This window comes from Beta vulgaris, chromosome 4 (genome assembly GCF_026745355.1).
Source record: "Beta vulgaris subsp. vulgaris cultivar EL10 chromosome 4, EL10.2, whole genome shotgun sequence".
Lineage (NCBI taxonomy): Eukaryota > Viridiplantae > Streptophyta > Magnoliopsida > Caryophyllales > Amaranthaceae > Beta > Beta vulgaris.
In genome coordinates this window covers 54,926,614-54,946,592 of record NC_079205.1, presented here as the reverse complement: position 1 = coordinate 54,946,592, position 19,979 = coordinate 54,926,614, and the positions used below count along the sequence as shown (strand labels likewise).

Here is a 19,979-nt window from a genome sequence, read left to right as displayed (position 1 = left end):
TTACTGCCTTCCTCATCTAGCTTGCATAAACTCCAATCCAGGAAAACCTTGAAAGCATCTGGTACCCTTATTAGATCAGTTATGTTAGGTATGTGGCCAATTCTCGCCGGAGCCGATGGATCTTCTTTCATCTTCAAGGGACTGTATAAAGTGCAATCAATATTTTCCCGCCGAGGATTCCTAATAATCTTCCTCAGTTTCCACGGTGTTGCATCAACTTCCCCAAAATAGGAGTGGTCCCTCCAATAAACACATTTGTTGAAATCTAATTCTGGCTTTCTAATGGGTGGAGGGATGCCATATATGGTGGAGTTTGAAGGTGATTCAGTGAAGGACCACCCTGTTGGTGGTTCCATCGTCGGGGAAAGGTTTGCATGTTCTTCCATGGGAGAAGTTGATAGGATTGAGTTTTAGGGAGTTTTAGGGAGTTTTAGGGAGTTTTAGGGAGTTTTAGGATTTTGTTTATGTTTATAGTACTAGTAATAACTTATACAACTACCGTTCAGTTTTCATTTAATAATACAAATTTTACACAAACATATGTAGAATGACACAAGTTGTAATTGAAAGAATAAAATTGTTATTCTTACAAACATTATTTCTATACTAACAAACACAAGTTCTAATATAAATAATACAATTTAATTACTTACAAACACTATTTATAAATGACGAACAGATGTTGAAAATGGGAATACAAATTACTTAAATCGAAACTTTAATACCAAACACAATTTTTAAAATTATTTTTATAATAGTAATCATTAAATTTGAAAAAGTATTTTTATAATGGCGACCAGACGTTAGAACATCCATGATATATAATTCGAAACATATTGTGTATAATGAGGAACAGAAGTTGTAATTCCACAAATACAATTGAAATTCGTCCAGACACAAATTATATATTGAGGAACACAAGTTTTAAATCTTTGAATACAAATTATTTTATTCGAAACATCACCCTTCTAATAGACATGGACAGGAAATAATTTAGTTAGAAACACAATTTTCAAAACACCGAACACAAGTTTAATATCCAAGAATAGTTATCATTTAATTCCAAATACTGTTTTCATAATGGCGACAAGACGTTCATAATCCATGATTAGAAATTATATAATTCGAAATAAATTTTATATAACGAGAGTTCTAAATCTATTAACACAAATTTATATTAGTTCATAATTAGTTTGTTATGAGGAATGTTTTACAAACGCAACATATTGATGTACGAATACAATATTGTATATTACAAACACAATTTTATATTTTATAAACACATATGTAACTTACGAATACAATATAGCATTACATACACACAAGTTATATTGAAATTACCAACTAACTAAACAAACTTTTGAAACTTAACAAACTTGTCACACATAACAAACTTATGAAACTTATGTAAGTTGAAATTATATCCTATTATATTCATTGAATAATCTATAGTATTTTACACGCACTTCTTTTTGTTCTTCTTGTTCCTTCCCTCATCGTCCGAATCGGTTGCCTCCCTCTTGTTGCTCGTTCCCTCATCGGAATGGGTACATTTCTTCTTCTTACTAGTGCCCTCTTCGAAATCGTTACACTTCCTCTTGCTTGTTCCCTCGTTAGATTTAGGAAACATTTCTTCCCAAAGAGGAGAGGAAACCCGTCAAGGAAGTCTGCCCAGTCAGTTGAGATGTGTTGTATAGAGAAATGGCATTAAAAAAAACAATGTCCCGTGCAATCTCCGCTCTCCTCCTCATGCAATTCTTCATCCAGTTAGATTCTTCAAGCCATTCATCATTGAATAGCCTCCATAGCCTGCATGTGCCACGAAGTGCGGCCCTGTCATCATCCGAACACCTTTCAAAAATGGCATGTCTCATGACGTGTTCAATTGAAAGCAAAGGATGGCGAGGGTTAGGGACATTCTCATTAGGGACATTCTCATTATGGACATGTACATTTTCATTATTGTCCACAACATTAATTTCTTGTTCATTCACTCCATCCATATTTGTTTCTTGTTTGTTTTCGCCATCCATGTTTATATCTTGTTCGTTTTGTCGCTCCAACTTTCTATCTTCTTTGTTCTCTTATATTTGTTCTTCTATATGTCAATTATGAATAAGTAATGGTAAACTTGCCTTATTTATAGACAACATAAACGTGTCTCTTCATTTGTGTCTCTACAATGGTAACGGGTGCAAATGTTCACTAAAATAACAATGTGCCTCTTCATAATGAAGTTGTGCCTATGTAGGTTTAAAGTGGTGCAACTGTTCACTCAAATAAATTTATAATGTGCCTCTTCACATATTAACTTTTAACTACAACTGTTTCTTCTGACAGTAATCGTGTTTCATAAAATATAAACGTTTTACTTATGTTTGTTGATGTGTTCGTTCAAGATAATTTATATTTGTATTCAAAATATTCAACGTAAGAAAATGTTTATAAATACTCGTGTTCATTACTGTTTCTACATTTATATACTCTTGTTTTGTTGAAAATAAATATGTTTACCTATATTTATCTACTGTTCTTCACTTCAAAACATATTATAGTGCCTCTTCATAATGAAGTTGTGCCTATTTAGGTTTAAAGTGGTGCAACTGTTCACTCAAATAAATTTATAATGTGCTCTTCACATATTAACTTTTAACTACAACTGTTTCTTCTGACAGTAATCTGTTTCATAAAATATAAACGTTGTTTACTTATGTTTGTTGATGTGTTCGTTCAAGATAATTTATTATTTGTATTCAAAATATTCAACGTCAGAAAATGTTTATAAATACTCGTGTTTACTACTGTTTCTACATTTATATACTCTTGTTTTGTTGAAAATAAATAGTGTTTACCTTTATTTATCTACTGTTCTTCACTTCAAAACATATTATAGTGTCTCAACTTACTGTTGTTCTTTAGTATAAAAAGTATAAAAATGTTGTTATATTTGACAGTAGTTCTGTTTCTGCACAACTTACTATTGTTATTTTACAAAGACTTTTTGTTTAGGTTTCTAATACTAGTGTTCAGGTACTACTTCATCGAAGTACTAAACATAGACCTTTAAATTTTCTCCATTTTTCTCCATGTATCGCATAAATTAGAGAGAACTATGGAGAGCAAGGGGTCGTCTTCCAACTCAAAGGGCTCAAAGGGATGCGTGAAATGTTACCACGATTTGGACGCCGTTGTACGGGTGACCACAAAAACCGGTCGGAATGCGGGGAGAAAATTTTATGGATGCTCACTTTGGCCGGTATAATATCCTTTTCTTTTTGGTTTGCTCTCATAAATGTTAATTAACTTAGTTTTTTTTTTTTGTTTTTTTTAGGATGAACGTGCCTGCGGATTTTTCCAATGGGTGGATGATATGCGCGAAATAATAAGTGAACTCGAAACAACCATCATCACCATGGAAGAAGAAAAGCGAACGTTACAAAAGAGGGTTTTGAAGTTGGAGAAGAAGAATTCTGATGTTTGGAGTCCAATGTTTTGTTGCAAAGCGAAATTGCGGAGCTTAGAATTCAATTACTAAGAACAAGTAGATCTGAAAAGGCTTCGAATTTTGCTTTCTTCCTTTCTTGGATTGTATTCACCATTGTCCTGTACCTGAAATAATATGCGTTTAATGTTGTATGAGATTGTACTTTTCTGTACTTGTGTGTTGCAATTTTATTTCATTCACTTTATTTGGCGTTATTAGTTCTCACCAACCTCGGTATGTTGGCATTTATTGAACTTTTCATTGGCTATAAAACCGGGTTTAAATAAACTAAAAAATGCATTCACATAAACACAAATACCATAAACAGCTCCTCCTCATCCATGTCAGTTTCATCCGTTTCATCAGATGGACTGTGCAGTCTATCCACAGTGGCAGTTCAGTGCACCACGGGGTTCCAATCACCATGAAATGCATGTTCATGGTGAAGGGGCCGATCTAGACGATGAAGGAACTGAGTATAATGTTTCTGTCCACAAACCATTTAAGGATGTTTACGAAGATTATGCACAAAGGGCAGGGATACCACCACGTGAATTTGGTTGGTGTACCATGAACGACTATTACAAGCCGATGCAACGCCCTTCACATATAAATTGAACTCCGGAGATATCGTCCTCGCATATAAGAAGGTATAAAAAGGTTTATGATATGAATTATTAATTACTGAGGGTTATTTAGATATTGAAAATGTAATTTATGTATAATGTATAATAACATTTGAACAGGATACTATATTGGGATCTCCGTACATGTCCCAACTGAAGACAACAAAATGATGTGGACTACTTTCACAATTCAAGATCTCCGTACATGTCCAATTGTAGAAAGGTTTCGCATGCCTAAAGACAACCTTGTCCAAGACGTTTACGACGAATGGGCAGCATCACAAGGGGTGCCTGAGGAAAGAGTGACGTTGTGGCTAGATACAGACGTGCTACAAAGAAACGCGGATTGGTGAATCAAACATTTATGACGGGGCAGTCATTTATGGCCAGTCGCAAAGTGAATACAAATAATCTCCGTTAACTATCTTAACATTTAAAGACCGATCTAAATTATAATATCTATCCGAACATTATAATATCTTAATATCTTAAATGTTATAATCTTAAGAAGTAGGAGCTAAACATTTTGGTTTTCAAGTTTCAATTATCAATATGTACTAGTGTATGTGGGGTTTTAAAGTATGAATTATATACCACAATATATGGTATAACAATATGTAATATGTATTGGGTGTTCAATTATGAAATATATACCACATTATATGGTATGCAAAATCTCTCCCATATAATATGCATTGTATGGGCTTTCACAGTTAATAAGAATTACATACCACATGTTCCATATACCCACAAAAAAGAGGAACCACAAGTTCCATATGAGATATGTCAAAAGCTTGTACCCATATACGCATATACCCATTTCCCATTATACACATGTTGATATGAAACAAAAAATTACCAGTCAGATGCAAGCTTGCATTAGCTACCTAAATTTAAGTGTTAACTATCTTTCAACATCACTTCAACATATCTTTCACACTATCCCTTGCCTCGTTGAAATCACACATAACGTCCTCGCTCAGCAACCATTTTCGCTCCTCCACCATGTTTCCCTGCACTTACTTTGTCAGTCCACATAACGCTGTATAAACGGTATCATGCTGTATACTTAAACCATTTTGACTTAAATATAATCCAAAAATATTACCATTTGCTGCATCGTTTCAACAAATCGATCAGCGTTCATCTTTATAGAAATCAACATTAACACACCACAGCTTCGCCTAAACATAACGATCACTCAATGTAACCAAACTCAATGTAACCAAACATATTACAAATTTATTTGACGACATAAACTTACGTGTCTGGCTGTTGATTCATGTGCATTGAACTCCTGGGCCACGTCAGTATTTGCCCCGCCTCCCACCGACTGTCCACACTACCGAAGAACCGGTCCATGGCATAACACTGATTTTAAAGAGATCATAACTTGCGTTAAAAATATTATCAGTTTATAACCTATTTGAAATGGAAGGGGATCCTTACTTACCAACTTGATGAGGGTTAAGTGGTGAACATCAGCAGCTGCATTAGTCTCCATAGAGTCTATGACAAGAACCTCCTCTCTATTAATGGAGAATGCCGCACACCACCAATGATCGGCCTCTAAAACTGGTACGAACACCTGACATTAATGCCAAAACATCTATCAATTACAATCCGACAACAACCAGAACAACAATAAACCATACATAACAACACTTTCAACATACCACATTAATCCTCTCATACGACGAAACTCCCCAATACTTTATATATGATATTGATCCGATCAACACTTTCCCAACTTTCTCCTACAACCTGCATCACCCTTATCTACAAATATAGCAAACTATATTAGATTAACATCACCAAGGCACACACTTCCAATTTACAGATATCTTACTGCTAACCGCAAAGGTAGGATCCATCATCAATCTACAACTTCTATTCCCAAATCGTTTCCTCCACACTTTCGAATATAGACAAGCTACTACACGAACATACTGTGAAATGAACAACAACTAACATTATAGTAAACGCCACAATATAAAGACATTAAAGTTAGTTTCATGTCACTCACTTACATTATCGTCCACTCGGCCACGCGCTTGTGCAACACTTTTGCAACTACTCAATCTTGCAGTGTGTCCATCACATTTTATTATTACTGGATTTTCCCTGACATTTTTCATCACATTGTATGTTACTTTTACAAATAAATATCAATTAAACTAATATATGAATTTAAGTGAAACTTTCAAAACACTTACTTGCATTTCAGCATTAACTCAAACAGTTTGTCCTTGTTTAAGGACCTACGGCGCCACGTCTGGTCGTAATCCTCACTAAGAACAACAGACAACTTTGTCTTTCTTTGTCTGCGGCTTCGCGGTTGCTCCTCTTCCTGTTCCTCTACTTGTTCATGCTGCAGAACAGACAACAGACAACTTTGTCTTTCTTGTTGTCCATCTACTGGTGGAGACAGCAATGGTATTTCTTCCCCTGATTGTTCCTCTTCCTGTCCTTCTAGTGCTGGAGACAGCAATGGTATTTCATCCACATTCAGACCACTCTCCATGCTGTCTACTACAACTATCTCCACAACTCTACCAAACTCCCCTTCATCACTTTCCATGTTCATGTCAAGCCAATTGTACTTTGACCCCTCTCCCGTACGACACCCACTAATCTCCTTATCGTTTAGATCTGATAAGAAATCTACATCATATTTTTTCAGATTTTATTTACCAAAATTACTTTAAGTAGTGAAAAATAAATCATTTCTCACCTGAATTCAACAAGTGCTCATATCCATTAACGTTCCCCTCCACGTTATCATTTTCCATCGAATCACATTTTGCCGTTGCATCTGCTGTTGCTTCAGCCTCTCTATTCTTGCCTTCTGCTGTTGTTGTCTCCCTTTCTTGTTCTGCATCCCTTTCATCATCCCTCTCATTTTCTGCCTCCCTCTCTTCTTCTGCCTCCCTCTCTTTTTCATGTTCTCCCTCTCCTCCAAACTCCCCTTCAGCCCTTTCTTCTCCCACCCTCTCATTTTCTGCCTCCCTTTCATGTTCTCCCTCTCTTCCAAACTCTTCAGCCCTTTGATCTTCTGCCTCCATTTCCCTTTCATCTTCTGCCTCCCTTTCCCTTTCATCTTCATACTCCCTTTCTTCCACATCTTCTGCCTCCATTTCCCTTTCATCTTCTGCCTCCATTTCCTGTTCTCCCAAACCATCTAATGCATCTTGAACTTCCTTCCTCAGCTTATACTCATATGGAGTATATTTACAATATCCTTTTCGTCTCCCATTTAACATCCCTTTCCTCTTCCTCTTTTTATTGCCACCATTGTAGTTCACCTGTTCAATTCAATTAGCTCAATCAAATTGCTATGATTACCATATATTTACATGTTTCAAATATATACAACTTCCTCACCTCGACTACAGATGATTCACTAGGCATTTTATCTCGTGCTTCGAATGGATGAGGTTCACCATATGCAACATCTAAACACTTCAACACATTTAAATATGTCATTCAGTTATCTTATATTCCACTTATATACTATATCTGAACAGAACAACACTTACCCCAAGCCGACCGTAATCACGAGAAACTTTCATGTCCTCTCTCTTCGTAAGGTTTATGTCTTCCTTGCTCCAAGCCTGCATTCTTGGAAAAACTCCCCATAACACAGGGTTCCTCTTCAACCGGTCCAAGTAAAAAACCTGTACAATACCATAAGACAATACATTCAACAACCACCACAGAAAATGAACCATATACAAAATGAACCATAACTAAATTAACTAACCGCCAAGAATATTGTGCATCCTCCGCAACACTTTGCGAAACCATCAGTATAGAACCTCTTCGCAAAGTTACCCACACATTGCATTAGGTGATCCAAAACAAAGCTACACCAATCATATTCTTTCGCCCTTTCCGCTATGGCTACAACGGGAAGCATATGCACAGACATTCTATGACAGCTAGTCGGAGCCAACAAATCATTAACTGCCAACATCATAAAGGCTTTCTTGAAATCACCCTCATCACCTACTGGTCCCTCCACAAGTTCCATTATTGTCTTACGTTCAACTCCTCTAGGACCGGAGGGGCACCGTGTTACAAACGCGTCACACAACCTTCCCACTTCACTTTCCATTTCCTCATTTTCACACACTACTGGTACACCTCTAGGACCAATTGGCAGACCTAGAACCCAATGCACTTGGATCTTCGATAGCGGGAATTCTAAGCCATCATTCAAAACCATTCTCCTCCTCTTAACATCCACCATCTGCACAACCAATAGCATAAATTCCTTGGCAACCCTTTATCTACAAAGTGAAGCAATCCACCAAACCCTCTCACAAACAAGTCGCTTTTTTCTTTCATCAAACTGCTTCACAATTTGTCCAAAGGTCTCCACTCGACAGTTTATATTTACTTCCTGTCATTTATTCATTATTTTAAAACTAACACAACAAACATGTAACAATTCAAATTTAGCATGTGAGATTTTATTTTAAGCATGATACCCGTTTATACAGCTCCGAACGTCTCGCAATTACTTCGCCGCTATCCTTCAACCTTCCACCAACACTTAAATCATTTACCTAAAAGATCAGTTTAAATTGCAAGTCCATCACTCAACCATCCTTACTTCACTAAATATTTACAACCATCAGTAATACCCACCTTATATATTTCAGCGTCAACAGGTTTCCTTGTGCCTCCAGTTTTCGCAGTACTACGTTCATCTTCCTATATTTAACCATTTTTTAAAAACATTATCATTCATTCACAAAATTACTGTCTAATCTTCGAATTATGGGAACAAACACATCTCAATCTTCATAAGTGGTGCAATTTAATTAAAGCATACCTCCTCATACTCTGCCACACCGCGTTGCTTTCTACGACACTTACCCTTTCCTCCTACATTGTCATCACACCATTTTCACATGGAAAACAAAGAAAATTACGCATATGCTAAAAAATTATCACATGCTATATATTCAACATGCAATTCAAATAAATACCACCAAAATCAAGCATCTTCGGTTTCCTTTATTATAATTTAACAAAAAATAACATTATTCCATCAATTAGTCTTATATTTACATATATGCTAATCACTTACCTCGGACCATAGCTGACCTTCTCTTTCTTTCGCCTGTATTGTCTTCAACCTTTCAATTTCTATTTCTTCAACGCCCAAATTGTTAACTCCTCATTAAATCCTCCCTTAATAATTATATTTTGTTTATAATTCCTCACCCTTTCAAATTTCGGAAATATATTCAGATTGTATCGATTTTCGGGATTTTTCTCTTTCTTTCCTCTCTCATTATTGTCTTGTATTGTCCTGTCATAAGTACTTACAACTGTACTTAACAACATATAATATTTTATTACAAGGGAAAAGGCAGGAATCATCCGGGAATGGGAAAACAAAACGTCCGTTACCCCTCCCAAGGAAAAGACTTCCAAGCCCTTACCTTTTTTTGTGAAAAGACCAGCGTGTCCTTGCTAGATGTTTATAAACATCTAGCAATTAGATGTTTATCATTTCTCATTAAGAACAAGTAATTAATGTCTTTCCGCGTTGCATAAATAGAAACTGTTGAGAATTGATTGAGAAGCCCAAAGTGGTAGGTTATTGCAAAATTAATAAATACAATTGTTCCCCTATGTTTTGGCCAAGTTTATTCTTGGATCAAGCTTTAAAATTTTGATCTTTTTTTAATCTCTTACGAGTAATTTGTAGTGAATTTGTGGTATTAAGAAGAACAAGTTCTAAATATATATTTTGTATATAATAATTTCATCGGATTAACTAATTCTAATGAAGGTGAACTTAAACAAAGTAGTAGTCAAATTTCTTTGAAAATATCCCTCAAAAAAAAATCATTGAAAATAAAAAAAAGGTAGAGTAGTCTATTTAACAAATAAAGAATATGACAACTCTAATTCAAAAAAAAAAAAATTTACTTCTCCAACCATAATAAATAGAGCATCAGAGCATGTAATGTGAGATGAGGTAAAATTACACCCGTCTATACGATTAGCACGTTGGATATCAATAATAAACCCCTAACTTAATTGAACAATACTTGCCCACAGACATTGCTACATCTACCCACCGGATAGACTACCCGCTACTATTAGATAATTAAAATATTAGTACCTAAGTCTAGTTGGATTCCACTATCATAATTACCACAACCTTATATTATGGGGTATTGGGGTGGATAGTCTACCCGGTAGGTTAACCGAGTTTTTTCCCTTGCCCACCTATTAGTCTAGTAAACTAACCTAGACTTAGTAGGCATTCTAAAGGAAGATAGAGTGACAGAGCATTAACTAGTTGGATATTTATGAAAAGATTGGCCAGAAAACAAGAGTGAGGACCATCCAACCATGCTGTCACCTCACATTTACTTAGCAGCACAGAGAAATGAGAATCCAGATACAGAAAAGTAAGATGGTGTAAGTGTACTATACATCATTGTGATCTTCATCCAAGGCTTTGCTCTTTTTCAGATCTTAAAGGCTTCAACTGAGAAAGTCTTGCAAATAGTCATGGATTCTAACTGAATCATTTATGAGTTGGTTCTATGTAACACGGGCACTTCTTTTAGGTCACATACTCGTACCCATATTCATGCCTGATACGATATATATCCTCTAAAGTTTCAAAATCTTGTCGTTTTCCGTCCCCATACTCAAATCAGTACTCATTCCCGTATCCGTCTCTATGCAACCTAGAGTTGGTTTATGAGCAATATACAAGGTGAGATAAAAATCGAATCTCAACCTGAGTTAGCATCGTGGAATACCCACCTTTGCTCAAGTAATCAAATGCAACGAAATAATGTAGCTCAAAAGAATTATTACAAAATTTGATTAGTACATTTCAATTTCACATGGACCATCTACGTTTAGAGCTTCACAAGCCAAGTTTAACATTATTACACGACATACGAAAAATCCGAACCCAATTCCGAAGTGTATTCGTAATGTGTTTTCATCAATAAGAGTCACCAATACTTACTTATATTTTGAAAAATAAATCTATTGAAATTGAGGCCTTCGTCACTCTAACTTGATGCTGCAGTTCTTGAGCAGTCTGATTCTGTTGGTGAGAAGTAGTCATTTAGCAAGGACTCGAAGTGATTTCTTTCTTTAGGCATTGACCCAGTGAGGACCTGTATCCAGGACCACAAGATGCTTTAGCAAAATAAAGGATGCTTAAAGCTGAAGTTCAATCTGATGGCATCCTACTGCACAGTATGAATCCACAGCAGAACATGGTCGATGTATAGATAGAAAGTCACAACAAGAACCAACAAATAAATTTAATCCTGCCTGAGGCATGGTCTACGGAGGTTCACATGTACGCAATCTTTACCCTAGTAGTCACAAGCTATTAGTGAGGCTGTAGATCACAAGTCCATTTCCTCGTATAATTATCTAACTGCATATCAATTTTTAAGTTCAGACTTGAAAAGCTTGATATGTTATGCACATCATATTCTGTAGTTCATCTTATTTGTTTCCTAAAATTTGTGTTCTTACCTAGGAGGGAAATAGTTCTAATGACACTTAGCAGTCGACCTATTTCTACGCATTAAAGTTGAATGACAGACTATTGTGATTCACCTCATAACCACTGTCTGTTATAAGAACTTCATCTTCAATCCTTATCCCAACACCTCGATACCTGCAAAATATAAAATTAGTTAGTCAATACAGGCCTTGACGGGAACATATGCATGAGGACACAAGTTCAGTCATGAACAAGAATAGCTTTTGGAAAATTCCGGTCATTGAGAACACTGCCAATTTCCATGAAGATCAAGATTCATACAGCTGAAGTGATGACTTAAACAGAACTTTGAGAAGCTCAATTTCTCGTCTCTTTTAAGTTGACTGTTGAAAACATTTCCCCAAGGCTTTTGAGTGAAATTGAACATAGCACCCTTACAAGGCACCATCAAGTCGACTAATTGTTCTTAAAAATTGTCTTACATTTCTCCATCTTAGATTTCCAATTAACTTTTTTGATATAAACTGCAACTCAGCAGAGGAGTACTCAAACACCTTAGCAAGCAAATATCACCGATACACAAATAACAAGAGAACAAGGAAATTAGAGAAAAAAACAAGGACTTAGACTCACAAGCAAAACTACTACTGCTCCGACATGTCAGCATCTCAAGTGACATGTCATTGCCAAAGTAGGAGTTCCATGGAAGGCAATGCCTTTTGAGTATATAGTAGGTATTCATGAAGCATATTGCATCTATAAGAAGAGAAGCCTATATTGGACCACTATAATAGATTTTCTCTTACTTCAGTCTTTGTATATACTACGTTTTCAGAACTAAAGTAATAATATTACGTTAATGTTATTTTAAATTGGCAAATGATAGAACACTGCTAAATTAGCTTCGTAGATACTTTCTGTGTTGTATTTTAGATGCAAAATTTGCCTTTTTGTGAGTGGATAATCAAGTGTTGCATCTAAAAATCACAAAGGTAGTAGTATGGAATAAGAAAAGTTGGATAAGTAGATAGGTATGGAGGGCTTACCTTTCTGGAACATTGAAGGAGGATGGTATATATACACCTGGCTCAATTGTTATCACCTGGGGAGAATAATTATCTGTAAGATGTCGTGAAACAAAACCAAGAGTACTCCAGTGCACTCTCATTCAACAAACTCAATCCCCATCTCATAATACAAGGACAAAATGTGCCATTCAAACATATTTAGAAACATGATAGTGACAAAAATCTTTGAACTAAGGCACTGAACAAGTTTCTTTCTAGTGAAATCCTCGGGGTAAAGAAAAAACAAAGAAAAGAAGTCAACGGGGAGAAAGAAAGTGACAACATACAGCCCCTGACTGCAGAGGGCGATCAGTGCTGATTGTAGAGCAATCATGAACATCCATCCCTAGATAGTGACCTGCACATCAGAAGCAAGTGATAAGAATTCAGATTGAGAGTTCACATGTGGATACATGGTAACACTTGCTAATCCAATAATCTATCTTCCAAGAGGCCCAAGCCGTTTGCATGATTCACAATTAACTACATCTAATAAAAGAAAAATACCTATATTAGTTGGATTTAGCTGATGGTATGTTCGGTAACTGCTTGCCCTATCTTTCAGTACTCCGATCTCTGTGAGTCCTTTGCAGAGCTTCTGAACCTACAATTACATTGAGCACAGAAATTTTTAATATACACCAAACCAGTGTTAAAGCTTACAATCATACTATTCTACTTGAGAAGTGATCAAAGAGATAAGTGAATACTTGTCAATAAATTGGTATATAATTGGCCCTTACATGTGCAGAAGGTAGTTCTGAAATGAATTCTTAAAAATTGAAACATGAAAGTATTTCTGCAAAAAAATGCTCCTTTCTTTTGGAAATATTTTACCACATCTTATTGGGGTGGATTTGAAGAAGCATTTCCAAAAAGAAAATATTTAGCAAGACAGAACTCTGTAATATGTTTCTTTTGGAGAAAAGTGGACAATTAGTTTTCAGCACCCCAACACAAAAACCGAAACTCTAATTTGAAAGTGTGAGGCTACGGTTTTTAAATTTTACTTGATAACCATGTGAATGAACACAGAGTAGAGAAATATAATTATTGCTGATGTCTCAGACTCTCAAAGGAACATGATAAAAAGCATGGGTGTAAGGCAGCCAGGCAGGGCAACAAAACAATCTTGTTCATAATTGCTCCACATGTGCACTTGAACTGCTAAGATGGAGCAATCTTGGGCCAAGATATTTGATAAGTTGTCGTAAAAAAAAATTACCAAACAGATAATAATGTAAAATGAATATTACCTTCCGGAAAGAGGTTAAGAGCATCTCAAATGGTTGAGTTGGAGGATTTGCTTGCAATTGTTAAAACTTACGCTACTAGCTCAACCATTGGGGGGGAAATTGTAGTTAGCTTGACAAAGTAAAGTTGCTCAACAAAGCTGTATAGCTTGGCAAAAAAGGTGAGAACAAACTGACGCTCTCTTGTGCCATTCGTGGAGCAGAACTCTCAAGTAAAACAAATATGTGTAGACATAGAATTGCTTGCTTGGAGGTGTTTCTTAGTAATCTTCTGCGGGTATACTTGCTGAAATTGACAACCTTCATTTCTATGTGTTTATTTGAATATTGTGTTCAAGCTAAATAGCTAACCATTGGAGAAGGATGTAACTTGAAAGTGTTGTAGCTTGGAGAACTAATGTGGCATGGCAAGCTAGATAGGTATTTAGCTTACTATTGGAGATGCTCTGATATTAGTGTTGTCCTTGCTAGTGAGTTGTGAGTATATTACACCAAAAATCATAGCCAAGAATGCCAAGATTACTAATGCACACTTTTTATCTTAGCAAGGCAGGCAAATAGAGTAATGAACATCACAAGGCATCATACCGATTGCTCATGTATTTGACGTATGCTTATGCCAGGTTTGCAGAGCTTAATACATTCTTTGTTTGTCTCCAAAATAAGATCATAAAGGTCAACCTGCTATTATGCAAGGAGAGAGCACCATTTTAGATTACAGCAATGCATTTGAGAAAACATTTTGATACTAGAGTTACCTAAAGACTTATGCAAGTAAAGCTACCATGGTGATACCAGAAACAAGGCAAATAAGAAAAGATGAGCAGAAGGATGCACACCTAGCAAGATGTAGAGGACAAATAGTAAATTAGTAACTACTGGTAAATATATTATAAAAAAACCTTTCAAGAGACAAACATTAGAGAGTCGATCACCCTGATGTTACAGTTAATGGAAAAAATGCACAAGTAAAGGAGTCAAACACTGCACGGTTTTTACAGGAAAAATATATATACATTCTTTTATATTGTCTTTCTGTAAAATCAGTTCCCCTTCTAGTCTGTGTTTACAAGTACCTAGTGGCCAAGTGTCATCCAATCTCCGAAGAAGCACGAAAAAAAACCTTTTATTTTTCGTTCGTAACAGATATACAAGTACTAAAAAGACAAAAGGTGTAAGGATCTAAGTTTCTCTGACATAGTGCAAAGGGGCAAGGGGATGTAACTCATACATAAAAGGAGGGCCTAAAGTAAAATATCATGTTCTGAAGCACAATGATAAACCAAAAATTAGGAAATGAGAAGCCATCATCATAACATATCTTTGCTTAATGCCTATTTCAATATGATAGGGGCTAGGATCCAAACTGGTTGCTTATGAATGGGATGTAGAAGACATTCAAAAACAAAGCTTCTGAGATATCAAGGTGAAACAGCTTACATACGTGAGCGGGTGAAAATCTACCAGAGGGGGGCCATGTACGAGTCATATCACTAACATAGCCATGAAACTCACATCCAATATCCATCAGAACAAGCTCCCCATCATTAACCTGCAAAAATTATATTGTTTCACAGAATGCACAAATTTTTGATAACAAAAGGACTATTGACAAGATGAACTCACTTTACGATCATTTCGAGAATAATGTATCACACTTCCGTTAGGACCACCACCCACCACAGGGTTGAATCTAGTGACAGTAAACAAAGATGTGTCACTCCCAATAATCTTTCAGTGCACAACTTATGGCCAAAATTTTATGCATTTAAATGTAAGAATTGGGGTTTATCAGCCACCAACCTCTTTCATAGTATTTATATGAAACTGTGTACATCTTTCTGGTTGCACAAATTCCATGATAACATAAATAGCTACTCCAGGTATTAGCTAGGAGACTTTTTAGACACATACATACAAAACCTTCGTATTATCCCACATATTGAAATAAACCATAAGACATACATGATACAACTTCACTCAAGGTATTAATTTATTCGGCTTTAAGTATCTTTTCTGGACATAGTTGATTGATTAGGGTAAATTATATCCCTTAGGAAATGACAAAATGTGCATGCTCCTTTTGGTGCATTAAGTCCAAAAAATTTATGGAAAAATAATCAGTGTCTAGGTTCAATCATGAATTATCTCTCTATTTTTCAAAGAAGTAAGAAATATTACTTTGTTTCTACCTTATTTTTTATTCAAATCTCCTGTTTATTTTCTATTGGAGAGAGGGGAGGAAAATCAGAACTATTCATATTAGAAATGACAATATGAGAATCCCAACCCCAAATGCCAGCCACCATTTCAAAGAGGGGGCAGAAAAGCTTACGCCATTCTTTGGGCACCTCTCATTTTGCACTCGTATTCCACCTTTGCTGCCATCATACCTTCATGTGGATATGTCTTCGAGTGGAACAAGGTCTGCAACTGAGCCTATTTATAGAAACAGAAAGGCAATTGATTTTGGTAATTGAACATAGGAAGTCGCATCCTTCTATTACAAAATGAGAATGTGGCTGTAGAAGGATTAAAAGAACTATGAGACAAACTCAACGACAATTTAGAATAAATTATGGTATATTTTTCAAGAAATCACCTTTTATGACCATTTTTTTGTGAGAAACCGCCTTTTAATATAAAAAATTGGGCACACAACTCCATTTTTTTTGGTTCTTTTTTTGTTGGAAGTCACCATTTGCCGGAACCCGGTGGTTGACTTTCAATTCTTCGGCGTTGACCCCATTTTCGGCACCATTTCTTCATCTCTTCTTCCTCACTCCATTTTTGGTGTCCCAACACCTCCACTGCCACTCCCTTGCTGCCGGTGCACTCCCCCACCACCAACCACTCCTCCACAAGTGCATCCACCATATGCAACACATAACAAGCCGGCAAACACATAACAAGTGCCAACACCCAATACCCTTCCGTCTTCACTACTGCGTTCTTCTCTCCTCTTTCCTCCATCAATTGAGGCGAGCACACACTCCTCTAGCCTCCACCAAATTGCAAAACCCCCTCCACCATCATTACTACTGCGTTCCCCTCTCTCTCTCTCCTCTCATTTTCTCTCTCCTCTCATTTTCTGTCACTACATTATTGTTGTTAATGGCAATAATTTCCTTCAATATTTGCAGGGTAAGAAAAACAAAGGACCAGGAGAAGGAGAGAAAAAGGACACCGATGGCGGTGGTGGTGTGGAGGGGTTGGAGTTAATAAATGAAGAAGAGATGAAGAAGTGAGAAGGAATAAGGAGGAAGAAATGTGGGGTTTAATGACCTCGCGTGCATTGCACATGAAGATCAATGCCGGAGAATTGAAGTCAACCACCGGATCGCAACAAGTGGTGGCTTCCAACAAAAAGGAGAACCAAAAAGGTGGTTGTGTGCCCCAATTATTTATAAAGGTGGTTTGTGACAAAAAAAGTTGTTATAAAAGGTGGTTTCTCACAAATTTCCAATAAATTATACATATCTATATAAAATGAGTAAGAGAAGCTAAGCCTCAATACAAAACTTCTTTCTAGCTTCTCAGAAGATACAAGCAATTCAAATGTTAAGAAAGAGGAGCCAGCCTTATGATCCAAAGAAGACATGGTAGCTAAGCCAAATAGAATTCATGTACTTCCACAAGTATCATCATCATTGATACAAATGTGCCACCTCTTCAAATGAATAGGTCACCCTTGAATAGGTACAAAAATCATGTCAGTAAATAGTGAGGTTACCTGACAAGCAATTGAAGCAGCCTCTCTCATCAATTTAATCTCAGCTGGTGATTTGACCCAACGCAACTCATGAGTATGTGCAGAAAGATCTTTCACTTTGCCATTATTTAAAATTTTTTGAAAGGATTCCAGGTCTACATAGGTTCTAGTCGCGGTCTTGAAATTATGATATACTTCAGATGATCCTCCTAAAATGCCTGATAGCATCTGCATGCATCAGTGTTTATGATCAAATCGTCAATGCATGAAATTTTCACAAGAGAAACTATCACAATGAGGAACAAATGTTGAAACTTCTCTTATGCTGCATGTATTCACCTTCAAAGTCTATAACTCTTGATTTCATATTAGTTTAATTTGTTTCAAACAAACAACAATGCTATCCCAGTGTCCCCCTCCAACATCTCTTAAGTCAGACAATTCAGGAGAGGGTTGGCAGGAATATTTGAGCAACATTTCTGCTAAGAGTGATGAGACAAATACAATTCAGGTAAGTGCCAAGGATAATTTTTGGAAAAGTACCTGACGAAGCTTGCTTATAGGTAATGCCTGATCAGCCTTAAATATCTCCAGTGCCTCCTTTACCCCAGCTGTATTCCCTTCCCAAGAGACATCCTATGATAAAATTGAATAATTTTTTGGTGAGGAAATAGGGCTGATGTAGTGGAAGTACATACGAGCATGATACCAAAGCAAATCAACTTTTAGAGCCTTCACTCCCCATATCTTTTGATTGGGGTTGCAGATAATACTAGATTACATGTTCTACATGTTGGGTTCTGTTGTACATACATGAAGTGTTGGCTCCGGCATGAACATACACAAACCAATTTCATGACCTAAAACAGCAATACCACCTGGTTGCTGACAGCCCGTGATATACAAATAATCAGCATCTTGCCGATATGGGTAAGGCACGACATCAGTCATCATCTTCACTGGGGAAGCTGCAATGATGGCAATACTCTTCTCAGGAAGAAGCTCTAACAATCTCTTTCGTCTCGAGATGTATTCATCACAAGTCAAACCAGGAGTCATCTCCCCTTCTTTAAGTAACTAGAACAACAACAAAATAATTAAAATTTGATTTTTATTCCCTTAAACAAAATCAATCAGGAATCAAAAGAAGATAATTTATCTCAAGCCAGCAATACCTCAGGATGAGAAGCAGCAGTTGGCTGGCCAGCATCAAAGATCTTAGTTGAACAATATGTTCGGCATCCGATTTCCTAAAAAAACAAATACACCATAGCATATTTCAAACAAAGGGGCAGCAATACACGAACTTATTAATCTGTATTATATAACAACCCACTTCTCAACTTTAAAGGTTGCATCTTTTCCAAATGAATACGTGAATTCTGAGGTAGAAATTTGACATTTCTAAATAAAGCTGTAAGCTGCAATTAATTGAACACAAACAAATCCTTACAAAAGGCAAAAAAACCTGATTAAATTTGCATAGGCATTTTGTTACTGGTTCTCCAAACAGCTGAATTAGATGGTGCAAACTAATACCAATTTATTTTTGATTTCATGCTTCTCTTTCACCCAAACAAAAATACAAAAATAATTTAAAATGAATATGAATGAACAGAAAATACTCCTAGCAAGCAAATTTTCAGTAGACATTTGGATTAAGAAATAAAATAGAATCGATAGAGCAGGAACATAAATTAATCCAGAAATTAGTATGATGGTATCGAATGAAAAAATGACACTAAAGAAAATTTATAAATGAACCAATACTGAAACTGAGAAATCTGTTAATTCGGCATTTTGATTAAAAAGGAAAAAAAAAAAAATTTACAAACTTTTTCGTTCTTTATTCTCTGCAACAATCTTCTTGCAAGGGACTGCATCGTTCATGGAAATGGTGCAGAGAAACGGGAGTGTCGGATGACTGGATATTGGTTTTGATTGGAGATACCTCGTAACTACTCCTTCTAAGTAATAACTATAGTGATGAAATGTACGTTTCTAAAACCCTTCCTAAGAATCTATAGGGTTTAGAAATTCTTTTTTTTTTCCCTTTCTTCAAATGATTTTTTTTTCAGTGCACACATCACATAAGTTAAGGGGACGTTTCACATTATCTTTGGTTACTAACAAGAATATGTTGATAATTTAACGTTTTGAAAATTAAAATTGATTTAAAGATAAAGTTAATCTCACATTTTAAAAATTAAAGTTGATATTAAAACACAGCCTACTAGATACTAGCTAAAATCAAGTTGGTATTTTATTTTTGGTACCAACTTGACTTTATTTTGATACCAGCTTAACTGTCTTAAGTGTGAAATTATCAA

The 19,979-nt window shown here is 36.0% G+C and overlaps 3 protein-coding genes across 3 annotated transcripts; all 3 read right to left on the bottom strand.

Moving 5' to 3' along the window:
- Positions 1 to 4,752: 4,752 nt before the first annotated feature.
- LOC125496301 (uncharacterized) lies at positions 4,753 to 5,693 on the bottom strand. Its single transcript, XM_057393788.1, has 4 exons — positions 5,564 to 5,693; positions 5,375 to 5,481; positions 5,219 to 5,294; positions 4,753 to 5,123 (listed from the first exon to the last, which is right to left on the bottom strand). Exons 1-4 carry the CDS (start codon positions 5,612 to 5,614, stop codon positions 5,028 to 5,030), a joined length of 330 nt encoding a protein of 109 aa, XP_057249771.1. The 5' UTR covers positions 5,615 to 5,693; the 3' UTR covers positions 4,753 to 5,027.
- A 228-nt stretch (positions 5,694 to 5,921) lies between these two features.
- On the bottom strand, positions 5,922 to 7,271 carry LOC125496771 (uncharacterized). The gene is made up of 4 exons (XM_048642334.1): positions 6,845 to 7,271; positions 6,327 to 6,774; positions 6,141 to 6,234; positions 5,922 to 6,059 (listed from the first exon to the last, which is right to left on the bottom strand). Exons 1-4 carry the CDS (start codon positions 7,269 to 7,271, stop codon positions 5,922 to 5,924), a joined length of 1,107 nt encoding a protein of 368 aa, XP_048498291.1.
- A 3,675-nt stretch (positions 7,272 to 10,946) lies between these two features.
- On the bottom strand, positions 10,947 to 19,700 carry LOC104890685 (intermediate cleaving peptidase 55, mitochondrial). Its single transcript, XM_019248986.2, has 14 exons — positions 19,485 to 19,700; positions 18,825 to 18,899; positions 18,463 to 18,726; positions 18,193 to 18,285; positions 17,671 to 17,877; positions 16,273 to 16,376; positions 15,564 to 15,630; positions 15,382 to 15,489; positions 14,526 to 14,618; positions 13,192 to 13,288; positions 12,972 to 13,042; positions 12,664 to 12,719; positions 11,731 to 11,791; positions 10,947 to 11,276 (listed from the first exon to the last, which is right to left on the bottom strand). Exons 1-14 carry the CDS (start codon positions 19,530 to 19,532, stop codon positions 11,169 to 11,171), a joined length of 1,452 nt encoding a protein of 483 aa, XP_019104531.2. The 5' UTR covers positions 19,533 to 19,700; the 3' UTR covers positions 10,947 to 11,168.
- Positions 19,701 to 19,979: the final 279 nt, after the last annotated feature.

What these genes read in the sequence shown, in the direction of transcription:
- LOC125496301 (XM_057393788.1), bottom strand. Translation starts at nt 5,614, where the DNA reads ATGGAGACTAATGCAGCTGCTGATGTTCACCACTTAACCCTCATCAAG. An exon ending in ACTTAACCCTCATCAAGTTG is followed by an intron (nt 5,482 to 5,563) that starts GTAAGTAAGGAT and finishes CTTTAAAATCAG; the next exon opens with TGTTATGCCATGGACCGGTT. An exon ending in TTGAAACGATGCAGCAAATG is followed by an intron (nt 5,124 to 5,218) that starts GTAATATTTTTG and finishes AAGTAAGTGCAG; the next exon opens with GGAAACATGGTGGAGGAGCG.
- LOC125496771 (XM_048642334.1), bottom strand. Translation starts at nt 7,271, where the DNA reads ATGGAGGCAGAAGATGAAAGGGAAATGGAGGCAGAAGATGTGGAAGAA. An exon ending in GAGTTAATGCTGAAATGCAA is followed by an intron (nt 6,235 to 6,326) that starts GTAAGTGTTTTG and finishes GAAAAATGTCAG; the next exon opens with GGAAAATCCAGTAATAATAA. An exon ending in GTGGCCGAGTGGACGATAAT is followed by an intron (nt 6,060 to 6,140) that starts GTAAGTGAGTGA and finishes TTCATTTCACAG; the next exon opens with TATGTTCGTGTAGTAGCTTG.
- LOC104890685 (XM_019248986.2), bottom strand. Translation starts at nt 19,532, where the DNA reads ATGCAGTCCCTTGCAAGAAGATTGTTGCAGAGAATAAAGAACGAAAAA. An exon ending in CTATAAGCAAGCTTCGTCAG is followed by an intron (nt 17,878 to 18,192) that starts GTACTTTTCCAA and finishes TGATGCATGCAG; the next exon opens with ATGCTATCAGGCATTTTAGG. An exon ending in GCCCTCTGCAGTCAGGGGCT is followed by an intron (nt 12,720 to 12,971) that starts GTATGTTGTCAC and finishes TATTCTCCCCAG; the next exon opens with GTGATAACAATTGAGCCAGG.